This window comes from Watersipora subatra, chromosome 9, assembly GCF_963576615.1.
Source record: "Watersipora subatra chromosome 9, tzWatSuba1.1, whole genome shotgun sequence".
Taxonomy (NCBI): domain Eukaryota; kingdom Metazoa; phylum Bryozoa; class Gymnolaemata; order Cheilostomatida; family Watersiporidae; genus Watersipora; species Watersipora subatra.
Window position 1 is genome coordinate 17,878,420 of NC_088716.1, and position 17,141 is coordinate 17,895,560.

The window sequence follows — 17,141 nt, forward strand, 5'->3', positions numbered from 1 at the left end:
TTTTTTCCAGCTACGAGTACTACAGATCTACAGCTACTACAGAACTTGCATGGGCACTCCGAGCGTTGCGATAGGCGACGGTGAGAAGAAAGCGAGCAGTGTATATTACAAAAAAAGCACACCATCTCATTCAATTTTAGAAATGCTTGAAGCAGTGCAATGCCTTCCAAAAAGCCTACTGCCCAAACGCAAGAACAGATTGATTCCCGTAGAGGAAGAGACCGAATTCGCAAAGCAGCAGCTAGACGAGCAGAAACTGCAGAGCTAACGCAGCTACACCCACAACGAAGCGGAACTGCTACTGCATCTGCTAGAAGTGCAGAAACTGCAGAACAAACACAGCTACGCCTACAACGAAACAGAATAGCAGCTGCTAGAAGAGCAGAAACCGCTGAACAAACACAGCTACATCGAGAGCAGGCCAGAATAGATGCTGGAGCAGCTAGAGGTGCAGAGACTACTGAACCGACCCAGCAGCGACTCAAACGGCTCAGAGCAGCCGCTACATCGGCCAGACGTGCAGAAACCTCCAAGCAGATGCAGCGGCGACAAGAACATAATACACTAGCTACAACAGCTGCTCGGTGAGCTGAATTTTCTGAGCAGATGAAACGGCGACAACAGCGAGATGCACTAACTACAGCAGCTGCTACCAGGCGCCGTGTATGGACAGAAAACTTTGCACTTGACTAGTCCTGCAACATAGTATAGGGCCGAATTTTTCTATGGGACGAATGGCCAAAAATGCTCCAGATGTAATGCCTTACGTTGAAAAGGCGAGAGGCCATATATGTAGTTTATATAGTAGATTTTATTGATAATAAATTTTATCAACACGACCACATTACTGCTGAAAAGTTTGTATATATAATGTCAAAACACAGGCTATAGACGAAGAACTGGTGAGTCATGATTAGTGTTTCAAGCATGTAGAAGTCTCAATTCAATAAATGCTGGTAATAGCTAAGCAGTGCAATAGGAAAATATTTTCTAGAATTTCTTAAAATATGTAAAACTCTTCAATACTGCCAGTTTGAAGAATGTCAGTTTGCCTAGCAATGTCAATTTCGTTATCAGTTCTGTGTACAAAATTAGGACAATTCTGATTTGAGTGGTTCGAGACTGATGCATTGTAGACTAGCTGTAAAACACATTGCATATTTCCATTGGTCTCTAAAATTATTGACATGTAGAACTGCATATGTTAATGCAGTCAGATCAGCACAAAAATTTCAGTAGATTGCATATTTGGAGTTGTTTTACAGTATGAAAGACAACTCTCAATAAAACTTGCTTTACGTAAATCTGTTCCCGAACACGGGTAATGCAGCTAGTAATATATAAAATACAAACATACATATAGGAGTTATCAGTTCACAACCAGAGTATTTGTATTACTAAAATTATGGCATATTACATAACTGTTAAATATAAATGTATGGAGTTCAATGAGATTGGTCAGAAATTTCTAAGTCTGCAAGTAAGAGAATCCTAGTGGAAGGAGACATTCAACTACTTGAAGATGAACTTACACAGAGTTTTAGTAGATTTTATCAGAAAGTATCTGTATTTTTCTATCATTCCGATTATTTTTGATGTTTGAAGTGATCTGACTACCAAGATGTTTCAAGATTAAAATCAACTGTTGAATTGCTCAGATTTAAGCCAAAGTATGATTTTGACGTCTATAGTTGCACTTAGGCAAAAAGGCTGACAGAATAGAGATGTGCAACGCTGCAACTTGAACGCAATAGCCAATAACTATAACGGGAGAGCCACACAGCCGCGTAACTAGTTATGTCATTTCACACATTTTTTTCTGAGCATTTCAACCGCGATCAAATTTTGTCAATTTTAATCTTGAAACATCCTGGCAGTCAGATCACCTCAAACACCAAAAAAATTGATAAAATACCAATAATTTCTAAGAAATTCTACTGAGATTTTGTCTAAGCTCTTCTCTAACAACTGGAAGTCATTGAAATTTAAATCAGGGGGTCTTGTTGGATGAAAAATAAATAATTTATCCCATATTCCATGAAGTGTGCAAAATCTTTTAAGCAGCAATTTAATAAAAGGAATGCATTTGTTTAATAAAAAGTTAATTGCGTTCTTTTAATAGCACTTCAGGCATACTCTTCTGTTATATTGATCCATGGGTAAAATATAATAGCTGGTCAGCGAAAATAAAATTCCATGGATTTCAATATAATTTTTGCTAAAGGATGATCTTCTTGTAGTCAATCCTCACACTTGGACTGCCGAAAGTTAAATAAAATGCAATTTTTCTCGGGTGGTAGTCACTGAGACTTGACCATCCAGTCTCCTCCGTGAGAGCTGAATGATCTATCTGCTGAGTATTCATTAAAAAAGGCATCATCGCTAATCCAAGACATACCAGAACAACCTATGTCAATCATCTTGTTACCAAGCTTACAAGCCACCACATTAACAAATGGATAGCAATAATACTGTTATTCAAAATGAAAAAATGAGATCCCAGTTCTGACACTTTTAATAAACTTACGAATTTCATGTTAGCTTCAGGATCCACTCCAGGAATACCTGTATAGTTGGCTGGAACAACATGTCTATCCAAGTGCATGCCATAAGTTGCACTATCACCATATACTGCACATAAGGCAGCTAGTAATATAGCTAGTTCTCTCATCATCTTACTAAAATAAAAAACAGCATTGTGGCACGCTGTAAACAATAAAAAGGTCTAAATTTGTCCATTAAAGAGGAAAGTACACAGAAACGTGTTTGCAAGAGGCATGGTGTCTAAACTTCGATGTTTAATTGATACTGTTTTATAGGCAATCATTTTCTTTTAATTCACCTGAGCTGATTGCATATTAAACAAAGGGTTAACACAGGGTGTAAAACGATTAATGATATTTCCGCATTGCTTATGCTTTCTTAGACGTTTTTGCTTGTTATATAATTGATTTGCGCTTTTTCAATAATATAATTTTGTCATAAAGCTTAAAAAGCTTATGCCGGGTTGTCAGAGTGTCACCTGCTTTGATGAATGAGAATAAAGAGGTACAGTTTTAAACGAGTCTAAAGGTACGGCCAGACGTAACGATTTTTTCGTTGATTCTGACCGAAATCACGAAATGAATGAATGAAAAACAGAATTATTCGGCCAAAATTCACAGAATTGTCTGAGCTGTGCATGCACACCGAAATCATCGACGAAATTTGTTGAAAAAATTATTAGTGAGCACGATTCTATAGCAGCTTTTACAATTTATATAGTCCAAGACATGTATGACGACACACAAGAGTACAGCATAATTCAACTCAGTACATATGATGCAACAGCTTAAATTGCGCCATTGTTTATTTTATTATCGTTTGGACACAAAAACTACAAATCGTTTTTTAATAATAACCATTTTTTTTTAACAGCAAAAGTTCCGTTGTAGAAAGAGTTGCCATCTTAAGCACCATCAAGTCGGTTGCATCGTATTACTATGGCAAATCGAGGTAGTATTTTCTTGCATGTCGCATTATGTGCTTTGGACAATATAAATCGTAAAAGCTGCTAGAATCCTGCGCGCTACTAATTTGTTCAACCAATTTCATCGATGATTTCGGTGTGCATGCACAGCTCAGACAATTCTGTGAATTTCAGCCGAATAATTCTGTTTTTCGTGATTTCGGTCAGAATCAACAAAAAAATCGTTGCGTATGGCCATACCTTAACAGCTAACTATAATCACACAAGGCAATTGTCAATGATCCTTTTCTATTTGAACAGAGTTGCAAATATAATAATTACAATAACAAGTTTGTCATTTCCTTACCGTAGCGCAAAAGTATTCGAAGCGCATGAAACGCAAAAGTGCTCGAAACTATTATGAACAAGCTGGATTTCATGCCAATGAAGGGAAACGTTCAAGGCCCTGACGCCAGCATCAGTGAGAAACAACAGCAGGTGCAGCCATCCATTTAGTTACCCATATTGATAATAACCTGGTAATCCTAATAAATAGAAGCTACAAATAGCTGTAAACAGATGGCTGGTCCCAGAGATATCTCTAAGCCGCCATGAAAACACCAGAGTTGCCAGATCTATGGAGTAGCTAAGATAATTTGTACAGGATTGGATAGCTATGGAACTATAGACCTATGTGTTATAACAATGTTCAACAAAGACCTATGGTTGTACAGAAGCAAGAGCTATATATAGTGTTTATAAAATTCATTTAATTATACTACATCAAAGTAATTGAGTTAAACCAATGTCATAGAGTTGTACCAAAGCTGGGAAGTTACATGATTATACATAGCCATATAGCTATAAAACCCTATCGCTACATCCATTTACTGTCCAAACTCACTTTTTTACCACAATTCATTCCAGAAGGCTGTTCAGAAAAAAGATTTGTTCAAATCCAAAACAATTTTTTCCAATACAAATAATGTAAATAATCTTAATCCATTACAGGACTAAAAACAACTTTTTAAAGTGTTTTTATAATATTTCACACCATAAACTATACGCAAAGTAAGAGTGAGTAATATACTAAGTACGTTGAATTTCTCCTAAATATTTGATTAATAAATATTAATAGAGAAGGCAAAACTGGTTAATGTATTGCTGCATCTCTAGCAGCTCATACTCTGCCTCGTGTTCGCAGTTTTCCGTGTAAAATGAAGAATTGCAAAGTGACCAGAAAATGAGCCAATTTTAACAAGTTTTGTGGTAAGGGATACATCGCGCATCTTTGAAAGATCTATAGTGCATTGAACCATCGAAACAGCAGGGTACAAATTCGTCTGCAGCCGGCAATTGTAGGAAACTAAGACAAACCAATAAATCCTCTACATCATGCTACTATATAAGAAGAAAATTACGTAACCCACAATATGCCAAGGGTAGCTATGCCACCAGCTGGTAGTATCAGGCTCTGCAAGAAACCTAGTAGTACATTGGTAAATTGCTAAAGTTGAAGGTAATGACTATAATTGTAATGTATTTAGCTTACTGATTTTAAAGATAACTTGAAGTTCTTTGATGCTCAGAAAAAAGATTTTTAATTATTTGTCAGATCTGCTGTATACGGTGTACCAAATCAGAGTTTTGTACACCGTACAAGCTGGTATACTCTGGTACAAGCTGGCATAGATAGGAACTACTAGTGGTGAGACATTGATAATAGCAGTATAATGATGCTATGCAAAAAGTAGATTGACAATTTTTCATTCATAAAATAATCCTAGACTTGAAAAAGGAAAGATGCGAGGAGCAGCCAGAGAATACAGAAAGCACGTTCACTTTATTTTAAACAATTTATCAAAATTTTGAAATCATGAGGAAAATAATTATGCTGATTGCAGACAAAAGTGTCTATTGGTAACGGCATTTTCAAGCTTGTATTTTAAAAATGATTAATTCATGAAGTACTTCGCTTTTTACTGAAATGTAAACTCCACAATTATTGTATCAACAAACAGGCAGTTCTTACTATATGATTTCCTAGCTTTTAACCACAGCAAGAGCTTTAGTTTGTTTCCAAATCCACGAGGAATTCTCTGACTGTACTGTTGCTATGGAAATGTAGTAATTTCAGTTTTTGAATAATTTTTGCCTGACTGTTCAGTTAGATAAATGTGATTAATAACTTATGTGAAACTTCATTTAAATAGCTATAAATAACTATACATTTATTATGTCAACTGCAGTTTACAACAAATGTGGTGAGATATTTATAGTGCCACAACATTATATGGTGGACCTCTGTGCTTTGTTTTTGTCCATGTGCAATCAAGGCTTTATATTTCATTTTGTAAAAAACACCACAGTAGTCTCTAGTTTGAAGGACAATGATAAAAAAGGACACTTTTGCAATTTATAATGAAAAACCAGTAGGTTAACCACAGGTTTCACCATAACAAAAACTTCAAAAATAGTATTTTTTGTTCTAGCAGAGGCTAGCAAAGCTAAACACCTAGTCCGCTTTCTAATCCTCTTGATAAGAGCCCAAAAGAGTGGTCAGACAAAGACAGAACCAAAACTCCCGATGTTAGAAGATGTAGTTTTAAAAAACAGCCAAAGTAAACTAAGCCCATAAAGCTTGCAACTGAATAGCTTTGGTTTAAACCATAACTGGCACGTACAACTTTTACAATATTTCCTGGTCTAGGTAAATCAGACATGCTGGTTCCGGTTTTGCACTCAAAATAAAGATTGGTTCACTAACTTTCAATGCCATGAAGCATTTTTTAAAGCGTTTCAATAACCATCTTGAAAACAACACAATCGACACAACAAGCTCCGCTCATAAATATGTGATGTACCCAAGCTTTTTAGGAATGGAAGTTGGGACTGTTTAGTCCGACTTAAAATGATAAGAGATGGGTGTCTTAAAACCCATTATTATCTAAATTCAGTAGCCTAAATGTAAATTTACCCAAAGTACTTTTGTATATAAACTGTGATGGATATATTGGTGATTGTATATAAACGGATACAAACTTGATGATTTCAGCTTTGATCTTAAAAAGTAGACTTTTAAATCACTTATTTATATGTCAATATACATTGTATTATTCAGCAGAACAGCAATGTTTATAAAGCAACCTTTATAAATGGCATGCCTCAATCGGGTAAGTATATGAAATCTGGTAACATGAGGTACTCAGTTTTTTCAAAATTGTAGAAAAATAAAGTTGCGACAATCATGCAAGACATTACTATATATTAGGAACTCGAGCAACAATATTCTATTTCTTAATCACAAGTAATTAAAAAACTTCCAACATCAATTTGGTCATAGACAGTAATTCAATTATAACCTAGGCTCCAACCATTGCCATTCCTCCAAACTGATGAAAAAGATTTGAGAAGCTATGCACTCTATAAAAAAACACCAAGAATGTAAAATATCAAAAACAGAACGATGGTAAAGGCTGTCAGTAATACAGTTAGTGACAAGTTAGTACAACTACTACTAGAACAATACAAAACTTACAATGCTTGGAGCATCGGTCTAGTCTGCCCACATTGGTGTGAGAAGCACTTGCCTAGCCTGTCAGCTCAAGTGTATTGCGTATTATGCATAGCGTTGATAGTGGGAGATTGTGAGTCATGATGATAGGCTTATCGCCTCTATGAACTTTGCTTGACTGAAAGGGGAAGCAGTTACATGCTCCGGTTTACTCTGAAACATACCGTAATAGCAGCAAGCCTGTATCCTTGTTCGCTATTATGACTGCAGTTGGGGCGTAGCCAAAGTTCTTCTACAACTAGTAATAGTGCAGGATTCTTCTAAGATGTGTCTTAGTAAAAAACAAAGATCAAAACTTTTTGCAGTATCGGAGCTTTGAAGTGTTATGAAATACCATTTCATGCAACGTAACATGGCTTGTGAATGTTGAACACAAACAAACTAAATACTGATTGGCTATCTGAAACTGTTGTGCAAGTATGCTCCACCGAACAACAAGACAAGTGCAGTATTTACTAGCGATAACATAAGAGTGAATTTAGCTTAGACAAACAACTGAAATGGCACCTTAGTGTGCAATGTTATTTTCATCAAGACCATATCAAATAGATATTTTCTGACAAATACGCATAGTTACCGCCAAAACAACCTTGAATCTTGTCGCCTCTAGAACAAACTAAGAATCTTAGGCATGACATACATGTATAAACGTAAAAAATATTAAGTTAGAATATCAGTAGGCTATACTTTGAATTTATAGGAAAAATAAACTCATCCATCGATCAGAATTATCAATATCGCTTGACACATCTGTTTAGTAGTTGCCACTTGACTAATTATTAATTATCTGTAATATTTAGTAATTATTACAGAATTACTAAATATTACAGATACCCTACAGGATGAAAGTATTCGTTGGTCATAAAAATTCGCGATTTCGCGAAGTCAATCACGCGAATTATTAAATTCCGTGAAATAATTAGTTCTATTTTTAATCACAAGAGAGAATAACTACTGCATCAAATTGAAAACTAGTCGCTAGCCTAGTTTTAATGTAAATACTAAACGTAATTGAGTTCCAAAACATTTTTAAAATCACTGCCTGAGCTTTGAGCTTAACATCATTGCCAATGCATCACATTTATTTACAAAATTATTCGAGGTGGTCACAAGATATGCAGAATGGCGTCATCGCAAAAATAGCCGATGGGCAGAAGTACTAAACGTAGTCGAGTTCCAAAACTTCTTTAAAATCATCGCCAGGCTTCGAGCTTTATTGCCATTGCGTCAAACTTGACAAAATTATTCAAGGTTTTTCACAAGTTATTCGGCATGGCTTCAGCATAGCAAAAAAGCTCTCCTAGTCTTTTTACATTAAAATCAACTCCATCAATCTCTAATACCGAAGTCGAGGACGATCATGATTCTGATCTGGACATTATGGTATGTATTTGATGTGCAGTGCAGACACGTTTTTTCATAATCAACTGCATTAGTTAATTCTTTTGTTGAAAAACTGATCGCTTTCATTAAATACTTCAGCTATTGTTTTTGTACTTCCTTAACACTCGTTAATATTTTTTCTTTTTTGTGTTTACTGCAGATCGAGAATGAAACAACCTACTCCGATTACGAAAACTAGAGACAAGTAGTAATATTCATCAAGGCAGGAATATTGGCAGAGAAGCAACCAGTCGACCCCTTCATCGACTACAACTCCTCGATATCGCTGCAGCAAACATGATTAAATTATATATTTTATTTCATGTATAGATATATTATAATTTATTACAAACTTGAGTTTACAAATAAAATGTTTCAAATACAAATACAATTTTACAAACGATGGATGGAGTAAATATAAACAGTTTAGTCCATATGGCGGTTGTCTAGCAATAAAATTAAACTGGTACTCTTGATATGTGAATACTAGCGTGTAATGGTGTTTTCTGACTAGTTATTTTGGTAATAGCAGCTCTGTCCCTGTCACTGTCTTGGGTAGATGTTAAAGGCGATTCTCTCGCTACTACATGGCTGGTAAGGAAGTTATCATCAGAACTCTCCTCGTGGCTCACTATTGCAAAGTTCTGCCGGTTGGCCAAAGATTTGTGCGCGTAAAGGCGTTTTTGTTCCTTTTTTAAAAACATATATTCTTCTCATAAGTAGCTTCGGTCACTTCAACCTCAATTTCCAGACCTCCGTGAATGATTGGTGATCTTCTAAAAATGACATCTACCAACCTTGCAATCATTGTTCTTCGGTGTATGATGAAAAATCTCTCTCTCCCACTAAAACAAATAATGAAGCAGTAGGGATGGAAAAAAATAAGTATTGCGTTTTACCGAAGAACCAAAGTAAAATTCAACTAACTTAGTAAATGTGAAAAACTCATTACTTACCACAAGTTGTTGGCTTATCAAAGGCCTCCAAAGCGATGAATATTCGTGAAAACCTCTGGGCGCAGCAAAAATTGTTTACCGTAGCTTAGCATGATCGCTTCGCAGTTGTAAGCTAAATATAAACCGGAACACGCGATGTGCGCATGCGTAGGAATAACTCTATTACTAGCCGCAATAGAGTTAACTTTTCCTAGAGAGCGGCAGTTTTCAGCCGCGAATATGCATGAAAAAACAATTTTCGCGAAATATAACTCCGCGAATAAATTCATCCTGTAGGGTATTTGGTAATTCTGTCTATAGTACTTGTCACTTGACTGACACATGTGTCTACAGTACTTGTTACTTGACGGACACATGTGTCTACAGTACTTGTTACTTGACTGACACATGTGTTTACAGTACATTTTACAGTCTACAGTCAACAGCATTTTACATTTACCTACAAAACTTTAATGGTCAAGAAAGTTTAAATTTAAACGGTCCAAGTTAGAAATTACCTCCCATATTAAGACAAGCATTACTCAAATTCTATGTGGAAAAGAGAGTGGATAGGTAATGCTATTAATATTTTCTTGACTGTGAATCACAAGTGAATAGACAACTGAGAGTTTTTGAGATTTAAAAAGTATTACATAGGTATATTACACAACATACGCAGATTTTTGCATAGTTATTAAATTCATTCATTGGTATCAATATAATATAAAAAGACTAGCTGTGCCTTCCGGCGTTGCCCGGGTATTAAAAATCAGCTTATAAACAATGAGAAGGGATGAGAGTTGCCTACCTCTTGCTATTAGCCTGGCACATTGCCAATGGAAAATTCCAGAAGCTAGGCTTTTAATGCCGGTAGGCAATGACATTGCGTCAGCATTGTTGCCCAGCTAGGATATTCTAGTGATAGCTTTAGCCGGAATACAGACAGACATACGACATACAGACATAAAACATACATTGAGAAATATATATAGACTAGCTGTACCACCCGGCGTTGCCTGTGTAATAAAAAAGTCCGGACAGAAAATCTATTAGTATTTAATATAAAACAACATTTACCACTATAACTTTCAAACTACATATCACGAGAGAAGTGTTTTGTGTAGTTGAAATAAATTAAGAGAAAAATGAAAACAACTGTAAAGGTTTTAAAACTTTGTCAAACAACTGTAACTTTCAAGCTATTAGCTTGGCACATTGTCAATAGAAAATTGCAGTAAGCTGCTAGGCTTCTAATGATGGTACTCCATGACATTGCGTCAGCATTGCTGTCCAGCTGCAGTTATTCTAATAACAGAAATACGACAAACGGACGACATACTTTGAGAAATATATATAGCCTATATTAGTTATTTCACAAAAATACATGTAATTGATATTTCTATTAGAAAGTTAATTAATATACTTTTCTGTTCCTAATCAACTCATTTTGCAATACATTACTCCAGGCTGATGCTGTAATAAAAAGGTAGTGATGGAGATGGACATCTCAGATAGCTCAAATTTGGGCTAAGTAAAGTTTAGTTAACTTAGCTTATGTATATACATATTATATTGCTTTAATATTTTCTACCTTTGATTTCAATGTTTACCAGCTTTCCCATTTTGACTTATTAAGCCTGCAAAGTTTCGAGAAACATCAAGTATAATGTCCTGGAAATCACTTTTGGTATAGAGTCAGATAGACAGTTATTAACTTTATTTACACCATTCAACGCTGTTTAGAGCAAATTAGGCCATGAGACAAAGATCAAAAATTGAAAATAGTAAAGTAAATTATGAGTATCGAAAGAAAAAGCTCTTTTTGCATAGGTAACACTGTTCTATAATATAAATTGGTAAGGTATTGGTGTCTGTTATAAGGTGTCTTGGCTTTTATGGGGAAGTAGAAATGTAGCCTTATGGATGGTCAGGCAGATTGGAGAAACAATTTGAGTTTTTAAACAGCAAATATATCAAAACGCATTTAGCTCCTCAGCATTAAGGCCATAACTGGTCATAACTGACCATATCAGGTCATAACTCACCATATCACATAGCTTAATCCTGAAGCATAATTTTTAAAATATTCTAAAGATACTTGCCCATCTATAACAGCGAATGTCTTAAATTCGTATAGTTAGGTGAACCTAAGCAGAGGTTTGACAGAACAGTAATCGCTCAAGAGTGTGGTTAATCGGAACCAGCGTCGCCTGGGATAAGCGAAATTCTGCGAGATAAAAACTAATAAACTCACTTCTTCATTATTTAATCATACTGTAGCAAACCGCGGCTATCACAATAACGCTCGTGAAGGGATCTCACTAAAAGATTTATGGATTTCTGCCTTTTTATTTTCAATTTTTTTATTGAATATGTTTTACCCCGTGAAGTAGCGAGGAATTACTGCATTCGACTTGATCAGTTTTTAATATAACAGACCTGCTGTGAAAAAAGAGGTGTGTCCTATTATTTAAGTATTGATGCTTATATTGATTCAACCTTGTTCATAGCTTTAGAAGAACTGCCTGAATGTTTGTCTTACACTGTAAAAATGCCAACTTATGGCCTACCCATGACACGAACACTCCTAACCCATCCCATTTTCTAACAACCCTTCTCTGAGACAATATATTGTAGATTGGCACTAGTTTATTTCTTGTTAGCTAAAGCAGCTTTCAAGATGAAGACCTTTCGATTGCACTGAGCAGATGCTCCCTTTGTCTATCCAATAAATGAGGATGGAAAGTTGATCAATTTTCCATGAATGGACCGATTACCATACCAGGAAGATGTCTAACCTATGACAGCAGCGCTATGCACTTGCTGACTTATTTTTGAAGTAATAAATGAGTGGCTACACCGTTTTAAGAATTAGTGGCTACACAGACCTGTAGCCATGTACACGTATTCCATTATTCCTCTCATGCCATGTTCTACAAGCTTCAATGGCCCATTGTCACGAGTTAGAGTTAGAATCTTCTATGATACAGTACGCGCTCCTACAACGTAAATAATCCGTTCAAGGAGCGTTTATGTCAAAGGGATTTTATGCTATAAGAACAACAAAATATCTGTAAATTGCCTAATCCGTTCCAAAATATTTCCAGTCCAAACTCTCCCTTTAGGGCATACAAAAAGAGATAACTTGACTTAGCTTTTTTAATTTGCGGGCTGTACCGTAACTGCAGCATTATTAGTTCAGATCGACAACTTTTCTCCTTTTTATGATCAATCTCACTTTTTTATAGACCATGATTGCCATCATTTTACAATAAGTTGATGAGGAGCGCACATCTTTGACGTTCATTTACAACGATTTGTTTATTTTTCTAAACAGCAAAGTCTACTCTGCAAAGTAAAACTAATAACAAATATCTTATACGCCCACAACAAAGAAAAACAACAAAATATTTTACAAAAAAGCGGTACAACCTGTTCGTCGTCTATCTGCATTTAGGGGGTCAAGGTAAGGATAAAAGAGAACTTTTGACGATACTCCAACTCGTAACATTCGGATTGGTGGACCGACGCTGTAACACCTGCACCCATCGATCGGCTTTGTATTTATGAATGATACACAGCTACCCCTATTCTATGTTTTGTCGACACATCTGATGATCTATTACGGCGAACTAGATGTTGCTAAAGTTGTATATATAATAAGTATAACGGTATACGCACGTCGATTTTTCTTTCGCAAATGCGGCAAAATAAATTAACTTTCAAATCGAATCTGAGGACTCGCCCGACGTGGCACTATACGTTATATAGAATTTTTTATGTAATAGGAAGCAAAAACTTAACATAAATTGTTCACATTATTTGGAAGTTACGTTATAGGAGATATACGTTATAAGAGCGTTTACTGTACCAGGCATGCAATCTATGGCCCATTGTCGCGGGTTTGAATCCCATATAATACAATCTTTTTTCCTATATATTGGACATATTGATGGACATGGCTCTTATGTTAAAGTTTGGCAATTTCCTTGAACATTTAATATGTGTGTGCTAGCTGCACGAGTAACCAATGAGATGCAAGCATCGCAATACAAAAATTCATTGAGCCAACATGAACCTAGAGTTGGTGCCACCAGAATCATGCGCTGAACTCCTCAGTGTACAAGCAAAGCTTACACTGCGGAAAGTGCCTATTTGCGCTGCTGCTGTTGAATTGGCCTCCCCAGCCACAAAAGCAGTAAAATTTAATGTGGGGTACCTTATGTGAATAACAAGAGTTTTTTTTATACAAATAGTAACAAAACTCGTCAGACAGTAAACATGAATGCCAGTCAGTTTAGGCAATCAGTTTGCCGGTCGATACATTTCAATACATTAAATGGTTGGACAGCGTTGCTATTTCAGTTTCTAAAACTGATTGCATTTTCCAATGTTTCTGTTCGAGTTTGACAATGAAATTTATGCTCAAGTATTGCAAAAGTATTTAATAAAGGATAAATCTTTTAGTAGTAGGTCTACGAGTAGAATTATTACGATAGCCTTTCATGAAGACGTTTCACCAATTGAGGCATTGTCAATGACTATAAACAGGGTGCACTTGAAGCTCAATATAATAGTGCATTAGAAAGAATATTCAGATGTACGGTAATGTTAAAAAGCTGAGGCACCGTGAAATGTCAGGAAACATTGCAGCTGTCAAACTTTCACGACATTTTGCTGAGCTTCCGCCACAGTCTGTGCAATTGTACCACTTCAGCGATAGTGATTGGCTGTCGCAGATTGCTTGATCTATAGTTCCTCTCATGATAGTTGCTGCGGAATTAAAATTTCATCTTTTCAGCTACCGAATAGTATAATAAAAATGCTGTCAGAGAAATATTTGTTGACATAACGATGATTTAATGGGTTTGTGATAGTCTGAACAGTGCTATCACAGCCGATCACCGATATACTGTTTTATTGAGGCGGACATACTACGACACAATGTGTAGTCACATTGTTAAACCACTCTTCCGTTATAAGGAAGAGTGGTTTATGACTGATATGAACTTTATTGACGTAGTTCACACCGTAAAAACTACAAAATGGTAAAATGCAGTTTATACAATACTATATATGCATTGAGTTTCACATCAGTCGATTTCTTTAAAACATAAGCAAGTAAAACTACAAGTGAATATAAGTAAAAATACAAGCATGATAAAATAAGCCAGGCAGCAGTTCAACACTACTAATTCTTCAATGTCAGCATATTGTTCATCCTATGTGAAATTTCAGATGATTGCTAATACAGCCAAAAATAAGCAGTAATAAGTTGCCAACCTTGTGGAATTCAAAGCCTTGATTAAATACAATTGTAGCAGTAAATACAAAACTAAATGTAGCAATAAAAACACAACATACCTTGTGCTCTCTCCATAACAGATCTGACTGGTTTAATACTGTGATTAGTTTGATCTTCAGAATAATTCCTAATACATGTGATATGACTGTAATACTTCAGAAAAATAATATGTAGGTGAGAGAGAATTCTCAAAGCGCTACTGTCCACTTGTGAAAGTCTGCCTGCTTATATACTATGGCATCTTGTAAACAGGTATAAAATTAGAAATTGTAGCACCTAAATACTTTTGCAATTGGTAAGCAACAGGAAAGTTGATTCATCTTTTGTTACTTAAAATACTTGAAAATCAACAATTTTCGGCTAATGCAACTCGTGACATCATACATTTCTTTGTGCTGACAGCATTTGTGCTGTGACATCAACAAAAAGAACATCCGGATAGGACGGTCACCCACCAGTTCATCAAAACACAAAACCAGATCAGAGCAGCCCGCCCACCCAGTGCAATGAACTACAACAGCACAGTCATCAGTAAAACAAACAAACAACCGTGCCAAGTTCTACTTCTAACTAAGCGCAGCTACACTCCCCTCTTTAATTCGACCCCTTTTGTCGAATTCAATACTAGCACGATAATCCTATAGGAGCTAATGATAACATATAATCAGCAAAACTACAGAAAGCTATAATAAATGAATGTTTGGCTAAATATTTGCATGAGGTTTGCACAGAAGTATTACTTTATTGATAGGTCTTTCTAAAAATACTTGTGATGAGAGTCGTCTACCCTTGTTGTCTATACTACCATCTGCTAATAGCAGTTTAACTTTTCTGACTAATTTGTCTTTGCTTGGGATAGTTTCCATTACTCTTGCGAGTGGCCAATGATTCCGATGTTTGGAGTCATCTTGTAAGATGACAATGTCATCTTTCTCTATGTTGGGACATACCTTTGTCCACTTTTGTCTTTTTTGCAAGGTTTGGAGATATTCCTTACGCCAACGGGACCAGAAAGTGTTGGCCAATCCCTGCACAACTCTCCATCGTTTTCGAGAGTAGGTGTCTTCAGAGTCAAACTCTCCAGGTGGAGGCATGACTACTTGTGACTTCATTGTAAGCAACTGATTTGGAGACAGTGCAGTTTCTACACTACTGTTGTCACTAACTGCAGTCAGTGGTCTGCAATTTGTTATGGCCATGGCCTCATAAAGAAACGTACGAAGTGTGCCTGTGTCTAGTCTGTTATGACTGTTCATAAGAATAGAATTTAACACACTTCTGATGGTTCTGATGTGCCTTTCCCACGCTCCTCCCATATGACTAGAGTGAGGTGGGTTTGTAACAAAGTCAAAGTGGTTGCTTTGGGCAAATTTTGTAAATTTGTTGTGGCTGCCCTCTTTGAAAGTTTTAGCAAACTCATTAGCGGCACCGATAAAGTTTGTGCCTCTATCAGTGTGGAGTTGTCTTATTGGTCCCCTGATTGCTATAAAGCATCTAAGTGCATTGATGAATGCATCTGTACTCATGTCATCTAGGACCTCGACATGAATTGCTCGAGATGCCATGCATGTAAATATTACCCCATAGCGCTTTAGCTCTTTTCTGTTCTCTTTCACTATAAATGGTCCGAAGCAATCGCACCCCACATATGTAAAGGGTGGAGCACTGTTCACCCGTTCACTTGGCAAATCTGCCATTTTTTGGCTTTCTGTTGGACACCGCTGCTTTCTACATTGTATACAGCTATGTATGTATGAAGCTACAAGAGAGCTGCCTCCTAGTATCCAATAGCCAGATGACCTAATTTCATTGAGTGTAATACCTTTTCCTTGGTGCGCTACTGCCCTGTGGCAATTTGCTATCACCAGTTGTGTGACATGTGATTTCTTGGGTAATACTATAGGGTGAGTTTCTGCAAAGGGCAAGTTTGCTTCTTTAAGTCTGCCACCCACCCTGATTATTCCTGAACTGTCAATAAATGGGTCAAGCTTTGCTAACGCACTAGATTTACTTAAGGTTCCTTGCTTTATTTGTTCATATTCTGTGAGTCCCCCTTGCTGGGCCCACTTTAGGATTGTAAGTTTAGCCTTTTCATGAGCCTCTACTTTAGAAATGATACTTTGTGCACCTGTCTTAGATCTCACAAAGCTTTGTAACTTGCTTACTGCTCTCACAGCTGACTGGAGGCTAGAGTATGCTGTCAGCCTGTCAGTCATGGTCAGTTTCTTTGAGCTTGTGAGACTGTGACAGGTAGCTTTAATCTCAGGGTCAGTAGGGTTCAGTGTTGTGTATTCTTTAGCTACAGGAAACAGTTGGAGGTTACTGTTCTTTAAGAACTTGGGACCAGTTAGCCAGCATGAGTCCACCAGGCTTTTTATATTAGCTCCTCTAGAGGCAATGTCTGCAGGATTCTCTTGAGTGCTGATGTATTGCCATTGATCAGCAAGTGTAATGTCAGTTATCTGCTGAACTCTGTTGGCTACATAGACATGGAAT

At 36.5% G+C, this 17,141-nt stretch overlaps 1 protein-coding gene across 2 annotated transcripts in view; it reads right to left on the reverse strand.

Moving 5' to 3' along the window:
- LOC137403862 (gastric triacylglycerol lipase-like) overlaps nt 1–17,141 on the reverse strand; it is a 48,581-nt gene that overhangs the window by 12,020 nt on the left and 19,420 nt on the right. Inside the window, exons 2-4 of one of the 2 annotated variants that reach the window (XM_068089955.1) lie at nt 12,229–12,339; nt 6,987–7,175; nt 2,528–2,678 (exon numbers count right to left, since the gene is read on the reverse strand). In XM_068089955.1, the coding sequence (XP_067946056.1) occupies nt 2,528–2,678; nt 6,987–7,000 (165 nt within the window). In that variant the 5' untranslated portion in view covers nt 7,001–7,175; nt 12,229–12,339. The remainder of the gene's footprint in view (nt 1–2,527; nt 2,679–6,986; nt 7,176–12,228; nt 12,340–17,141) is intronic. The other variant, XM_068089954.1, reaches the window with a different exon arrangement.